This window comes from Oncorhynchus masou, chromosome 9, assembly GCF_036934945.1.
Source record: "Oncorhynchus masou masou isolate Uvic2021 chromosome 9, UVic_Omas_1.1, whole genome shotgun sequence".
In the NCBI taxonomy this organism is placed as follows: domain Eukaryota; kingdom Metazoa; phylum Chordata; class Actinopteri; order Salmoniformes; family Salmonidae; genus Oncorhynchus; species Oncorhynchus masou.
This window is the reverse complement of record NC_088220.1, coordinates 25,662,168-25,678,161: the sequence shown is the minus strand read 5'-3', so window position 1 is coordinate 25,678,161 and position 15,994 is coordinate 25,662,168. Positions and strand designations below refer to the sequence as shown.

The 15,994-nt window shown below is 44.2% G+C and overlaps 1 protein-coding gene across 1 annotated transcript in view; it reads left to right on the top strand.

Moving 5' to 3' along the window:
* The window catches only part of LOC135545726 (A disintegrin and metalloproteinase with thrombospondin motifs 2-like), a 273,928-nt gene that overhangs the window by 194,980 nt on the left and 62,954 nt on the right, over nt 1-15,994 (top strand). The window contains exon 4 of the mRNA XM_064973543.1: nt 10,607-10,812. Within this exon, the coding sequence (XP_064829615.1) occupies nt 10,607-10,812 (206 nt within the window). The remainder of the gene's footprint in view (nt 1-10,606; nt 10,813-15,994) is intronic.

Genomic DNA, 15,994 nt, shown 5'->3' with positions numbered 1-15,994 from the left:
TTGACCAGTACAGAGAAACCTGCTTTAATCAAATGTATTGACCAGTACAGAGAAACCTGCTTTAATCAAATGTATTGACCAGTACAGAGAAACCTACTTTAATCAAATGTATTGACCAGTACAGAGAAACCTGCTTTAATCAAATGTATTGACCAGTACAGAGAAACCTGCTTTAATCAAATGTATTGACCAGTACAGAGAAACCTACTTTAATCAAATGTATTGACCAGTACAGAGAAACCTGCTTTAATCAAATGTACTGACCAGTACAGAGAAACCTGCTTTAATCAAATGTATTGACCAGTACAGAGAAACCTGCTTTAATCAAATGTATTGACCAGTACAGAGAAACCTGCTTTAATCAAATCAGCTAAAGGAATGTTGTTACGCATCCCAAATGGTACCCTATTCCATACATACTACACTCCTTTTGACCTGAGTCCTGTGTGTCTGTGTGTGTCTGTGTGTGTGTCTGTGCGTGTGTGTTTCCTGAGTCTGTGTGCTGGATTACATCACTAAGTATAAGACCACTGGAGTAACTTCGCCGAATCCAATAGCAAGGTGTCCAATTGGCACATACGCATAGAGACGTACTTACGCACGCGCACACAACTCATGCTCGACCCCCCCCCCCCCCCCCCTGGAAGACTGTGTGTCTAGCTAAGGCCGTGCCCAGCTGAACATTATGAGCAGCTCTCCAGAGAACTACACCATGTCCTGACAAACTGTCTGCTGTGGCAGTGACATCTCAATATTAGGACTGCTTTCACCTGAATAATCACCATTAGTCTCCCTCCCTCTCTCTCTCTCTCCCTCTCCCTCTCTCTCTCTCTCCCTCCTTCCCTCTCTCTCTCTCTCTCTCTCTCTCTCCCTCTCTCTCTCTCTCTCTCTCTCTCTCTCTCTCTCTCTCTCCCTCCCTCTCTCTCCCTCTCTCTCCCTCTCTCTCTCTCTCTCTCCCTCTCTCTCTCCCTCTCTCTCTCTCTCTCTCACTCCCTCCCTCCCTCCCTCTCTCTCCCTCTCTCTCTCTCCCTCCCTCCCTCCCTCCCTCCCTCCCTCCCTCCCTCCCTCCCTCCCTCCCTCCCTCCCTCCCTCCCTCCCTCCCTCCCCCTATGTCCCTCCCTCCCTCCCCCTCTCTCTCTCTGTCTCTCCCTCTCTCCCTCCCTCCCCCTCTCTCTCTGTCTCCCTCTCTCTCTCTCACTCTCTGTCTCCCCCTCTCTCTCTCTCTGTCTCCCTCTATCTCTCTCTGTCTCCCTCTCTCTCTCTGTGTCTCTAACTCTCTCTCTCTCTGTCTCCCTCCCTCTCTCTCTGTGTCTCTCTCTGTCTCTCTCTCTGTCTCTGTCTCTCTCTCTGTCTCTGTCTCTCTGTCTCTGTCTCTCTCTCTGGCTTTCTCTCACCCTCTCTCTCAGGCTCTCTCTCGCTGTCTCTCTCCCTCTCTCTCTCACGGTCTCTCTCTGCCTCTCTCTTTCTCGCTCTCTTCTGCAGGCGCCAGACATTTTTGACATTTGCAAAGGTTGAAAGACAGAGCACCTTTGTCTCCTAATAAGGAGAAGTACGGGGGGGAGAGCGATGGAGAGGGGAGCGATGGGGGAGGCAGAGGGGAGGCTTTTTGAGGGGGAGACAGGGTGAGGTCATATTTTTCTCTGTCACACGTGTAAAGGAGAATGAGGTGGTTAAGGAAAAGGAAGGGGCAGTAGGAGAATGAGGGGTAAAGTAAAAGGGAGGGGCAGTAGGAGAATGAGGGGTAAAGTAAAAGGGAGAGGGCAGTAGGAGAATGAGGATGTTAAGTAAATGGGAGGGGCAGTAGGAGAATGAGGGGTAAAGTAAAAGGGAGGGGCAGTAGGAGATTGAGGATGTTAAGTAAAAGGGAGGGGCAGTAGGAGAATGAGGTGGTAAAGTAAACGGGACTGGCAGTAGGAGAATGAGGATGTTAAGTAAAAGGGAGGGGCAGTAGGAGAATGAGGGGTAAAGTAAAAGGGAGGGGCAGTAGGAGAATGAGGTGGATAAGGAAAAGGGAGAGGTCTGTAGGGGAATGAGGTGTTTAAGGAAAAGGGAGAGGGCTGTAGGAGAATTAGGTGGTTAAGTAAAAGGGAGGGGCAGTAGGAGAATGAGGTGGTTAAGTAAAAGGGGGGGCAGTAGGAGAATGAGGTGGTTAACTAAAAGGGAGATGTATGTAGGAGAATTAGGTGGTTAAGTAAAGGGGAGGGGCAGTATGAGAATGAGGGGTAAAGTAAAAGGGAGGGGCAGTAGGAGAATGAGGATGTTAAGTAAAAGGGAGGGACAGTAGGAGAATGAGGGGTAAAGTAAAAGGGAGGGGCAGTAGGAGACTGAGGATGTTAAGTAAAAGGGAGGGGCAGTAGGAGAATGAGGTGGTTGAGTAAAAGGGAGGGGCAGTAGGAGAATGAGGGGTAAAGTAAAAGGGAGGGGCAGTAGGAGAATGAGGATGTTAAGTAAAAGGGAGAGGGCAGTATGAGAATGAGGGGTCAAGTAAAAGGGAGGGGCAGTAGGAGAATGAGGTGGTTAAGTAAAAGGGAGAGGGCAGTAGGAGAATGAGATGGTTAAGTAAAAGGGAGGGGCAGTAGGAGAATGAGGATGTTAAGTAAAAGGGAGAGGGCAGTAGGAGAATGAGGTGGTTAAGTAAAAGGGAGAGGGCAGTAGGAGAATGAGGTGGTTAAGTAAAAGGGAGGGGCAGTAGGAGAATGAGGTGGTTAAGTAAAAGGGAGATTGCATTAGGAGAATGAGGATGTTAAGTAAAAGGGAGGGGCAGTAGGAGAATGAGGATGTTAAGTAAAAGGGAGGGGCAGTAGGAGAATGAGGTGGATAAGGAAAAGGGAGAGGTCTGTAGGGGAATGAGGTGGTTAAGGAAAAGGGAGAGGGCAGTAGGAGAATGAGGTGGTTAAGTAAAAGGGAGAGGGCAGTAGGAGAATGAGGATGTTAAGTAAAAGGGAGATGGCAGTAGGAGAATGAGGATGTTAAGTAGAATGTAAGGGGCAGTAGGAGAATGAGGTGGTTAAGTAAAATGGAGGGGCAGTAGGAGAATGAGGATGTTAAGTAAAAGGGAGGGGCAGTAGGAGAATGAGGTGGATAAGGAAAAGGGAGAGGTCTGTAGGGGAATGAGGTGGATAAGGAAAAGGAAGAGGTCTGTAGGGGAATGAGGTGGTTAAGGAAAAGGGAGGGGCAGTAGGGGAATGAGGTGGATAAGGAAAAGGGAGAGGTCTGTAGGGGAATAAGGGGTTAAGGAAAAGGGAGAGATCTGTAGGGGAATGAGGTTGTTAAGAAAATGTAGAGGTATGTAGGGGAATGAGGTGGTTAAGGAAAAGGGAGGGGCAGTAGGGGAATGAGGACAAAGTTAGGATTACTCTAGATCTTTTGTTATGGTCCACATTGTGTTACTACACACATGGAATTGAAATATCTTCCGACTACACTGCAACTGACTTAGAAAAGGGTGGAGAGAGGGAGGAGAGAAAAAGGAGAGAGGGAGTAGAGAGGGAGGAGTTAGGGAGGAGTCAAGGAGTAAAGAGGGAGAGGAGAGGGAGGAGTTAGGGAGTAGAGAGTGAGGAGAGAGTGAGTAGAGAGTGAGTAGAGAGGGAGGAGTTAGGGAGGAGAGAGGGAGTAGAGAGGGAGGAGAGAGGGAGGAGAGAGAGTAGAGAGGGAGGAGTTAGGGAGTAGAGAGGGAGTAGAGCGGCAGGAGTTAGGGAGTAGAGAGGGTGTAGAGAGGGAGTAGAGCGGCAGGAGTTAGGGAGTAGAGAGGGTGTAGAGAGGGAGGTGAGAGGGATGAGAGAGGGAGTAGAGAGGGAGGAGTGCGGGAGTAGTTCGGGAGTAGAGAGTGAGGAGAGAGGGAAGTGAGAGGGAGGAGAGAGGGAGTAGAGAGGGAGGAGAGAGGGAGTAGTGTGGGAGTAGAGAGGGAGGTGAGAGGGAGGAGAGAGGGAGTAGTGCGGGAGTAGAGAGGGAGGTGAGAGGGAGGAGAGAGGGAGTAGTGCGGGAGTAGAGAGGGAGGTGAGAGGGAGGAGAGAGGGAGAAGAGAGGGAGGAGAGAGGGAGGAGGGAGGGAGTAGAGAGGGAGTAATGCGGGAGTAGAGAGGGAGGTAAGAGGGAGGTGAGAGGTAGGTGAGAGGGAGGAGAGATGGAGTAGAGAGGGAGGTGAGAGGGAGGAGAGAAGGAGGTGAGAGGGAGGAGAGAGGGAGGAGTTAAGGAGGTGAGAGGGAGGAGAGATGGTGTAGAGAGGGAGGAGAGAGGGAGGTGAGAGGGAGTAGCACGGGAGTAGAGAGGGAAGAGAGAGGGAGGATTTTTGTGTAGCTGGTGGCAAAGACTGACACACTCCATTAATATAGTGGAGAAGACTGTGACACACTCCATAAATATAGTGGAGAAGACTGTGACACACTCCATAAATATAGTGGAGAAGACTGTGACACACTCCATAAATATAGTGGAGAAGACTGTGACACACTCCATAAATATAGTGGAGAAGACTGACACACTCCATTAATATAGTGGAGAAGACTGACACACTCCATAAATATAGTGGAGAAGACTGTGACACACTCCATGAATATAGTGGAGAAGACTGACACACTCCATAAATATAGTGGAGAAGACTGACACACTCCATACATATAGTGGAGAAGACTGTGACACACTCTATAAATATAGTGGAGAAGACTGTGACACACTCCATAAATATAGTGGAGAAGACTGTGACACACTCCATAAATATAGTGGAGAAGACTTTGACACACTCCATAAATATAGTGGAGAAGACTGACACACTCCATAAATATAGTGGAGAAGACTGTGACACACTCCATAAATATAGTGGAGAAGACTGTGACACACTCCATAAATATAGTGGACACACTCCATAAATATAGTGGAAGACTGACACACTCCATAAATATAGTGGAGAAGACTGACACACTCCATAAATATAGTGGAGAAGACTGTGACACACTCCATAAATATAGTGGAGAAGACTGACACACTCCATAAATATAGTGGAGAAGACTGTGACACACACCATAAATATAGTGGAGAAGACTGTGACACACTCCATAAATATAGTGGAGAAGACTGTGACACACTCCATAAATATAGTGGAGAGGACTGTGACACACTCCATAAATATAGTGGAGAAGACTGTGACACACTCCATAAATATAGTGGAGAAGACTGACACACTCCATAAATATAGTGGAGAAGACTGTGACGCACTCCATAAATATAGTGGAGAAGACTGACACATTCCATAAATATAGTGGAGAAGACTGTGACACATTCCATAAATATAGTGGAGAAGACTGTGACTCACTCCATAAATATAGTGGAGAAGACTGTGACACACTCCATAAATATAGTGGAGAAGACTGTGACGCACTCCATAAATATAGTGGAGAAGACTGACACATTCCATAAATATAGTGGAGAAGACTGTGACACATTCCATAAATATAGTGGAGAAGACTGTGACTCACTCCATAAATATAGTGGAGAAGACTGTGACACACTCCATAAATATAGTGGAGAAGATTGTGACACACTCCATAAATATAGTGGAGAATACTGACACACTCCATAAATATAGTGGAGAAGACTGTGACACATTTCATAAATATAGTGGAGAAGACTGTGACACACTCCATAAATATAGTGGAGAAGACTGTGACACACTCCATAAATATAGTGGAGAAGACTGTGACGCACTCCATAAATATAGTGGAGAAGACTGTGACACACTCCATAAATATAGTGGAGAAGACTGACACACTCCATAAATATAGTGGAGAAGACTGTGACGCACTCCATAAATATAGTGGAGAAGACTGACACATTCCATAAATATAGTGGAGAAGACTGTGACACATTCCATAAATATAGTGGAGAAGACTGTGACACACTCCATAAATATAGTGGAGAAGACTGTGACACACTCCATAAATATAGTGGAGAAGATTGTGACACACTCCATAAATATAGTAGAGAATACTGACACACTCCATAAATATAGTGGAGAAGACTGTGACACATTCCATAAAAATAGTGGAGAAGACTGTGACACACTCCGTAAATATAGTGGAGAAAACTGTGACACACTCCATAAATATAGTGGAGAAGACTGTGACACACTCCATAAATATAGTGGAGAAGACTGTGACACACTCCATAAATATAGTGGAGAAGACTGACACACTCCATAAATATAGTGGAGAAGACTGTGACGCACTCCATAAATATAGTGGAGAAGACTGACACATTCCATAAATATAGTGGAGAAGACTGTGACACATTCCATAAATATAGTGGAGAAGACTGTGACTCACTCCATAAATATAGTGGAGAAGATTGTGACACACACCATAAATATAGTGGAGAATACTGACACACTCCATAAATATAGTGGAGAATACTGACACACTCCATAAATATAGTGGAGAATACTGACACACTCCATAAATATAGTGGAGAAGACTGTGACACACTCCATCAATATAGTGGAGAAGACTGTGACACACTCCATAAATATAGTGGAGAAGACTGACACACTATGTCTATACACAGTGTTGCAATGATGTGCAAATAGTTAAAGTACAATAAGGGAAATAAATAAAATAAATATATGGGTTGTATTTACAATGGTGTTTGTTCTTCACTGGTTGACGTTTTCATGCGGCAACAGGTCACAAACTTGTTGCTTTGATGTGGTATTTCACCCAATAGATATGGAAGTTTATCAAAATTGGATTTGTTTTAACGTGGTCTCTCTCTCTCTCTCTCTCTCTCTCTCTCTCTCTCTCTCTCTCTCTCTCTCTCTCTCTCTCTCTCTCTCTCTCTCTCTCCTTCTCTATCTCTCTCGCTCTCTCTCTCTCTGTCCATCACGTGTTCAAAAGCAACTCAAGTTAAAGTAGTTTACTCAAGACCCAGAGAAGACAGGTGAAGAGGTTTGTAATAGACCTGTGGGCATCGGGGAGGAAAATGTGGCCGGCATTCGAGGGCAAGAGTTCACCAGGGATGTTTTAACAGATTTTTCTTAAACTGAAGCTATACATTATTTTCACCCTAATTTGCAGCCTCAGGACATTTTATCCAGAGGGATGGCATCCTCCTAAAAAAAGCAAAAGAGTTCAAATGTTGCTTTCCGTCGATTGTCTTATGTAACCAGAATATCTGAAGTGATCCTGTCTTTAAAAGCAGATGATGTGGTTATGACATCATGCTCGTTAACAAGAGTTAGGGCCTTTTAGGACAAACAAGCAGGGGTTGTTTTGAAGGACAGGGGCCTTAACTTGAACTAATTCCATTAAAGATGCCCTGAATAATTGTCTACATGTATGCTCATAGATACATGATAGCCTAGACAATGGCACCTCCTGGAAAAAGAATTGTACACCCCTGACTGTTTAAAAAAACAATTATGTTTAATTGTCCCTTTAATTATTTTCCCCTTCCAGTGTAGTTAGAGAGAGAACATCCTCACAATGTTCTGTCACTCATATTTAGCTGCTACTGAATCTTATTCCATCCGACTTCTAGGATAATTCTCCTAGCGACTCCGGAGCCAATATTAGCTGTGCGGTGCGTTGTTTTACCCATGAGCCGGTTGCCTAGGTAACATTGCATAAGAGCAGCGGGAAGGAAAGGATGCCCCTTGCTGATTGCGAGACGGGAGACTCGGAGGTAGATTTACCCAGCAGTCCCCTTGTTCTCTCTCTCTCTCTCTCTCTCTCTGTCTCTCTCTCTCTCTGTCTCTCTCTCTCTCTCCCTTACTATCTCTCTAGTTTCTCTCACCAACCCTTTATACTCCAACACTCTGATGCGTTACACCAGTAAGGATCAAACAGTTCCACATAGTGTATGTTAAAGCCCATATGGCTCTTAAAGCATTTCACCATGTGTGTTAGCTTAGTAGCTCTCTTTCCTGATATCACTGTCCTCTGTATCAAGTTGCCTTTCCTCATCATGATATGACACGCAACAAAAGCTCATACCTGAGATACTACCGACAGAATTTAATAAGCACCACCAGTGGACTGAGCACGACCTAAATTGAAATCTAAGTTTCACTGTATTTGACTTCAGAAGGCCTAGCGTTCTGGGTCTCCTAAATGAATAAACTGAGTGTCTTGTGGAACATTCAGTAGCAGTCAAAAGTTTGGACACACCTACTCATTCCAGGGTTTTTCTTTATTTTTTACTATTTACTGCATTGTAGAATAATAGTGAAGACATCAAAATGATTAAATAACACATATGGAATCATGTAGTAACCAAACAAGTGTTAAACAAATCAAAATAGATTTTATATTTGAGATTCTTCAAAGTAGCCAACATTCGCCTTGATGACAGCTTTGAACACTCTTGGCATTCTCTCAACCAGCTTCACATGGAATGCTTTTCCAACGGTCTTGAAGGAGTTCCCACATATGTTGAGCACTTGTTGGCTGCTTTTCCTTCACTCTGCGGTCCAACTTATCCCAAACCATCTCAATTGAGGTCAGGTGATTGTGGAGGCCAGGTCATCTGATGCAGCACTCCATCACTCTCCTATGTTTAACACTTTTTGGGTTACTACATGATTACATATGTGTTATTTCATAGTTTTGATGTCTTCACAATTATTCTACAATGTAGAAAATAGTAAAATAAAGAAAAACCCTGGAATGAGGAGGTGTGTCCAAACTTTTGACTGCTATTGTATGTCTGGAAGAATTGTCATGTTAAATGTGCAGTGTACTGTACTGTACTTGATTTTCTCACACTGGCATTAACCAGTGACCATGCAGCTAATCCCCACAGTGAAGCATCTCTCCATGAGACCACGTCTCTCAGCCTGATAGGCTGCCTGGTAACTGCAGGCTAAGGCCACACACAGTCCTTAGCTAAGAGTGTCTGTGTACAGAGCCTGACAGGATAGTGCATGTAGATTCAGTAGAGACATGTGGCTCCAGATTGCCGGGCGTTCCCAGTCTTTCCAACAAGTGGATAATGTTCTGTGGAAGCCACAGTGTTTCTGTCTGTGGCAGGATGAGTAGAGCCATCTTTGGCTGTGGAGACAGCATTGTGTGTGTGTGTGTCGATGTGTGTGTGTGGTGTGTGCGTGTGCCTGCGTGTGTGCCTGCATTTTAGATATTAACTGTCTGTCTGTCTGTCTGTCTGTCTGTCTGTCTGTCTGTCTGTCTGTCTGTCTGTCTGTCTGTCTGTGTGTGTGTGTGTGTGTGTGTGTGTGTGTGTGTGTGTGTGTGTGTGTGTGTGTGTGTGTGTGTGTGTGTGTGTGTGTGTGTGTGTGTGTGTGTGTGTGTGTGTGTGTGTGTGTGTGTGTGTGTGTGTGTGTGTGTGTGTGTGTGTGTGTGTGTGTGTGTGTGTGTGTGTGTTTTAGATGTTAACAGTGTGTGTGTTTGTGTTTGTGTTTTAGATGTTAACAGTATGTGTGTTTGTGTGTGTGTTTTAGATGTTAACTGTGTGTGTTTGTGCGTGTGTGTGTTTTAGATGTTAACTGTGTGTGTGTTTGTGTGTGTGTGTGTGTTTTAGATGTTAACAGTGTGTGTGTTTGTGTCACAAAGTACTAAGGTGAGTGGAATCAGGCGCAGAGAGCAGATACAGTAATAGACAGTTTATTCTCCGATGTACAAAACGACGGTCAACCCAACACACCGGGTGAATGATCCAACACAGGATCATAAAATGACCGGAGAATAAAAACCACCAGTACTCCACCAAAATGACATGAAGACAAAACAATCCCGCACAAAACAAGGGCGAGACAACCTATTACATATACAGACACTATACACACAGGTGAAACCATTCAGACAAAACCAACAGACAAACGAAAAGGGATCGGTAGTGGCTAGTAGGACGATGACAACGACCGCCGAGCATCCCCCGAACAGGCAGGGGAGCCAACCTCGGCGGAAGTCGTGACAGTTTGTGTGTGTTTTTTAGATGTTAACTGTGTGTGTGTTTGTGTGTGTGTGTGTGTGTTTTAGATGTTAACAGTGTGTGTGTTTTAGATGTTAACAGTGTTTGTGTGTGTGTGTTTAGATGTTAATTAACAATGTCAAATAAAACAAAAATTTTCCTGGTGACATTCACACATTTAGCAGGTGGGTGTAGCGAAATGCTTGTGTTTCTAGCAGCGTGTGTGTGTTTTAGATGTTAACAGTTTGTGTGTTTTAGATGTTAACAGTGTGTGTGTTTTAGATGTTAACCATTTGTGTGGTTTAGATGTTAACAGTTTGTGTGGTTTAGATGTTAACAGTTTATGTGGTTTAGAAGTTAACCATTTGTGTGGTTTAGATGTTAACAGTTTGTGTGGTTTAGATGTTAACAGTCTGTGTGTTTTAGATGTTAATTGTGTGTTTTATGTTATAACAGGTTTTGTTTTAAGTTTTATATTATAAAAGTGTGTGTGTGTTAGTGTGTTTTAGATGTTAACAGTGTGTGTATTTTTAATGTTAACTGTGTGTGTGTTTTAGGTGTCAACATTGTGTGTGTGTGTGTGTGTGTGTGTGTGTGTGTGTGTGTGTGTGTGTGTGTGTGTGTGTGTGTGTGTGTGTGTGTGTGTGTGTGTGTGTGTGTTTTAGATGTTAACAGTGTGTCTATGTTATCTCTAGGTGCTGACCTGCCTGGTCTGATAGACCTCGAGTCCCTGTATCGTGGTGTGGAGCAGAGTATCAACCAGACCCGAGCCCAGAGACAGAGGAGACAGAGTCCAGAAAGAGCCTACAACATCGAGGTCCTACTCGGGGTGGATGACTCCGTGGTCCAATTCCATGGCAAGGAACACGTCCAGAAGTACCTGCTCACGCTCATGAACATCGTAGGTATAGCACACTCACAGAGAGGTACGCTCACACACACAAACAAAGAAAGACACACACACACACACACACTCTCCTTTGCATGAAAGAACTGTCCAATATGGCAGCTAAAATGAAACAGTACACTCACAGAGGACTAGAGACTAGGACAGAGAACTAGAGACTAGGGCAGAGAAGAGACTCAGACAGAGAACTAGAGACTAAGACAGAGAACTAGAAACTAGGACAGAGAACTAGAGAGCTTTGGATAGAGAACCAGAGACTAGGACAGAGAACTAGAGACTAAGACAGAGAACCAGAGACTAGGATAGAGAACTAGAGAGCTTTGGATAGAGAACCAGAGACTAGGACAGAGAACTAGAGACTAAGACAGAGAACTAGAGATTAGGATAGGGAACTAGTGACTAGGACAGAGAACTAGGGACTAGGACAGAGAACTAGGGACTAGGACAGAGAACTAGGGCCTGCCTGCCTGCCTGCCTGCCTGCCTGCCTGCCAGATCTCACTGTCTGTCTTTCTGTCTGTCTGTCTCCTCTATATGAATATGATGGGATTTCAAATATTTTCTGTGTGTGCTTGCGTGCATGTGAGCGACAGAATGGTCACAGGCTAGTGAAACCTGTCGTCTGCCCCAGCTCTCACACAATGTCCCTTCAGATGTTATGTCATGTGTCACAATTGGAATGATGCAAAGCCAGCAGACAATATGATTTAGGACACAACAAAGAGCTTAGCCAAGCACTTGCCTCCCAGGAGTGTGTGAGTGTGTGTGATTGGGAATGTGGCATGTAGAATTGAATCTCTGAAAATTAAACCTGATCTGAGAGTAGAGAGAGATTGTGATGGTACGTGTCTGTGTGTGTGTACATGCGGGCACATGTGTGTTTTTGTCGAGCATGTGTGTGCATGTGTTTTTGTCGAGCATGTGTATGTTTGTCGAGTGTGTGTGTGCATGTGTGTGTGTAGCCTTTGTGCAAAAAGCAGCAGACAGATATCAGAGATTTCTATCAGAAACAGCAGCAGTTCTTTTAGTCTTCACTCCAGTGTTGTGAAAGAACAGCACCCCCCTTTTGACTCCCTGTTGTAGATATCTGTAAGACAATCTTAGAGGGGAATGCACAGCCATATTGCAGGCACCCTTCTCATCTAGAGACAGAGACAGAGAGATTTTTAACAGCGCATTCAGAATAAATTACTGAAAAAAACGATAAACAGTAAATAAATAAGCAAAACAACCTCCCACGCATGGCATCTTTGCCACTTTCTTCTTGAAAGTTCACTTTGCTCACTTTAGGATCGTCTCGCTCTCTGTCTCTCTGGTGGTGAAGTATACTCAGGACTTGGAGTTTTGCTTTTTAACTTTTTTACATGAGGTTTCTCCATGAGGTTTCTCCATGAGGTTTCTCCATGAGGTATCTCCATACATCAAAGTAAGTGAAGGAAAGAGAAGCTCAGACTTGGAGTTCTGATCTAGGATCAGATTTTCCCGTCTCATTCATTTTGATTTAAAAGTCAAAACTGACCCTAGATCAGCATTTCTAACCTGAGACGAATACTGGTGTGGAGATCCAATTGATGCTAGTACCTCAGCCTTTGATGAGGCAACATGGCTCCATACCTTCGGTGGCTTCCATTGAGGCCTTATTCTATCTAGGAACATGGCTACGCTGAAGAGGCTCTCTTTCTTTCTCTCCTCATTGTTGTCCAAGGCTGCCAGGGTCAGATCATAGAGGCTGGCTCAGAGCAGAGAAGAGTGTGTTATCTTAACCTCTTTGTGTGTGTGTGTGTGTGTGTGTGTGTGTGTGTGTGTGTGTGTGTGTGTGTGTGTGTGTGTGTGTGTGTGTGTGTGTGTGTGTGTGTGTGTGTGTGTGTGTGTGTGTGTGTGTGTGTGTGTGTGTGTGTGTGTGTTATCTTCTTCTACCAGGGAAGCTTGAGGGAACAATATACTGCAGGCTGTGTGAGTGTGTAGATACTTTTTTATCTTGCTTTTATTCAGACCTTTAGCAGGCCATGCTATCCGCGAGATAGTACCCTGAGAAGTACATAGAGAGAACACTTTCAACCCAATATACAATTCCAGTCCTGTTGATTTCCGTTGCTCCCCAGTACGTACTGTATATCCAGGTATACATCATTAATCTGAAAATTTGCAGAAATCTGAAGATTTGCAGAAAAGTTGCTTGAAAATTGCAGTATTTTCTTATACCCCGTGGTAACATTTTCTCTACACGCCATGGTAACATTTTCTCTACACCCCATGGTAGCATTTTCTCTACACCCCATGGTAACATTTTCTCTACACCCCATGGTAACATTTTCTCTACACCCCATGGTAGCATTTTCTCTACACCCCATGGTAACATTTTCTCTACACTCCATGGTAGCATTTTCTCTACACCCCATGGTAACATTTTCTCTACACCCCATGGTAACATTTTCTCTACACCCCATGGTAACATTTTCTCTACACCCCATGGTAACATTTTCTCTACACCCCATGGTAACATTTTCTCTACACTCCATGGTAGCATTTTCTCTACACCCCATGGTAATTGCATTTTTCTACACCCCATGGTAACATTTTCTCTACACCCCATGGTAACATTTTCTCTACACCCCATGGTAACATTTTCTCTACACCCCATGGTAACATTTTCTCTACACCCCGTGGTAGCATTTTCTCTACACCCCATGGTAACATTTTCTCTACACTCCATGGTAGCATTTTCTCTACACCCCATGGTAACATTTTCTCTACACCCCATGGTAACATTTTCTCTACACCCCATGGTAACATTTTCTCTACACCCCATGGTAACATTTTCTCTACACCCCATGGTAACATTTTCTCTACACCCCATGGTAACATTTTCTGTCCATTCTCTCCACCGCCACTACTTCATGTAGGGGTCAATCTGGGGTCAGCTAAAGGTCAGGAAGTCACGGTGGACATTGAGAGGGAGAGAAAGAAATGGAGAGAGAGGGAGTATGAGTATGAGAAGGAGAGACAGCAGGGGAGGGGAGAGCGAGAGATAGGGGTCAGAGATGTGGTGGGCAGTCTGTCAGTCAGCTCCCACGGCAACCTTTGAATCCTGTCTGTAGAGTTCAACTAGAGTTTTTACCTCCTACTCTCTTCCCATGTTAATCTGGTTCTTCCAAATCTTCCTTTTTTTTCTCAATAGCATCAATTGATAAATTCTAGTGTGGTTTGGTTTGTCAATGACCAACCAATTGAAGAGCCCAGAGCTTGTCCGTCAATGAACAAACACACACACACCCAATCAGCAACAAGCTGCCCCCAGAGAGGAGAACAGAGGTGAACAACATGACTGAGAAATGCAGTCCATTGATCAGCTTCTTAAATGGTCCATGGGAAATGAAGAGGAATGTACGGGAGATACCTGAATTAAAAGATCCCTGAACCCTCCCCCCCCTCCACAAGTCACATAATCACCAACACACACACTCTCACATAATCACAAGGCCAAGGGCAGGAGGACAGGGGGCCTCAGTGATGCACAATATCCCTCCCCAAAGTCTGTCAAATTCAACTGTCTGAGAGAGAGAGACCATTCCATTGTGTTGTAATCTCTTACATATGAAGTGTCTGCTTAATGATATGGTATCAACCCAGAGGACACTGTTTCCCTGTCTAACTGATGGGAGACCTTTACACTGACAGACACTGTTTGTGATGAGCGAGATGGCTGGATGGTGATAATAATCAACTCACCCACTCTAATAGGAGTGTTGTGTGCTTGTGAGTGGGTGTGCGTGTGTGTGTGGTTGGGTGTGTCCGTGTCCGTGTCCGTGTGTGTGTGTGTGTGTGTGTGTGTGTGTGTGTGTGTGTGTGTGTGTGTGTGTGTGTGTGTGTGTGTGTGTGTGTGTGTGTGTGTGTGTGTGTGTGTGCGTGCGTGCGTGTGCGTGCGTGTGTGTGTGTGCATGTGTTGCTGATAAAGCTAGCCTGGCTGTGGTGGGTGCTAATGAATGCATCATGTCCAAGTTAAAGGCCTGCGTGATAACAGAGAAAGGCCAGCAGGTAATAATAGGGAGAATGGGACACATCTGTGAGCAGCACACTCTGAACTAACACTCTCAACTAACACTCTCAAATCACACTCTGAACTAACATTCTGAACTCACGCTCTGAACTAACATTCTGAACTCACGCTCTGAACTAACGTTCTGAACTAACACTCTGAACTAACACTCGAAACTAACACTCTGAACTAACATTCTGAACTAACGTTCTGAACTAACACTCTGAACTAACACTCGAAACTAACGTTCTGAACTAACACTCTGAACTAACATTCTGAACTCACGCTCTGAACTAACATTCTGAACTAACATTCTGAACTAACACTCTGAACTAACATTCTGAACTAACACTCTGAACTAACATTCTGAACAAACACTCTGAACTCACGCTCTGAACTAACATTCTGAACTAACATTCTGAACTAACACTCTGAATTAACACTCTGAACTAACATTCTGAACTAACACTCTGAACTAACATTCTGAACGAACAATCTGAACTAACATTCTGAACTAACATTCTGAAGTAACACTCTGAAGTATCACTCTGAACTAACATTCTGAACTAACACTCTGAATGAACGCTCTGAACTCACGCTCTGAACTAACGTTCTGAACTAACACTCTGAACTAACACTCGAAACTAACACTCTGAACTAACATTCTGAACTAACGTTCTGAACTAACACTCTGAACTAACACTCGAAACTAACGTTCTGAACTAACACTCTGAACTAACATTCTGAACTCACGCTCTGAACTAACATTCTGAACTAACACTCTGAATGAACGCTCTGAACTAACACTCTGAACTAACACTCTGAACTAACATTCTGAACTAACACTCTGAACGAACGCTCTGAACTAACATTCTGAACTAACACTCTGAATTAACACTCTGAACTAACACTCTGAACTAACACACTGATCTAACACACTGAACTAACACGCTGAACTAACACTCTGAACTAACATTCTGAACTAACACTCTGAACTAACACTCTGAAATAACACTGCTGATTCCCTCCCTCTCTACCTCATCTTACAGATGCATACTGCAACTCACATCCTCCACATTCGGAACAACACCCATTCTGCCAGTTATATTCTGTTAAAGGTCCCCAAACCACTCACATCCCT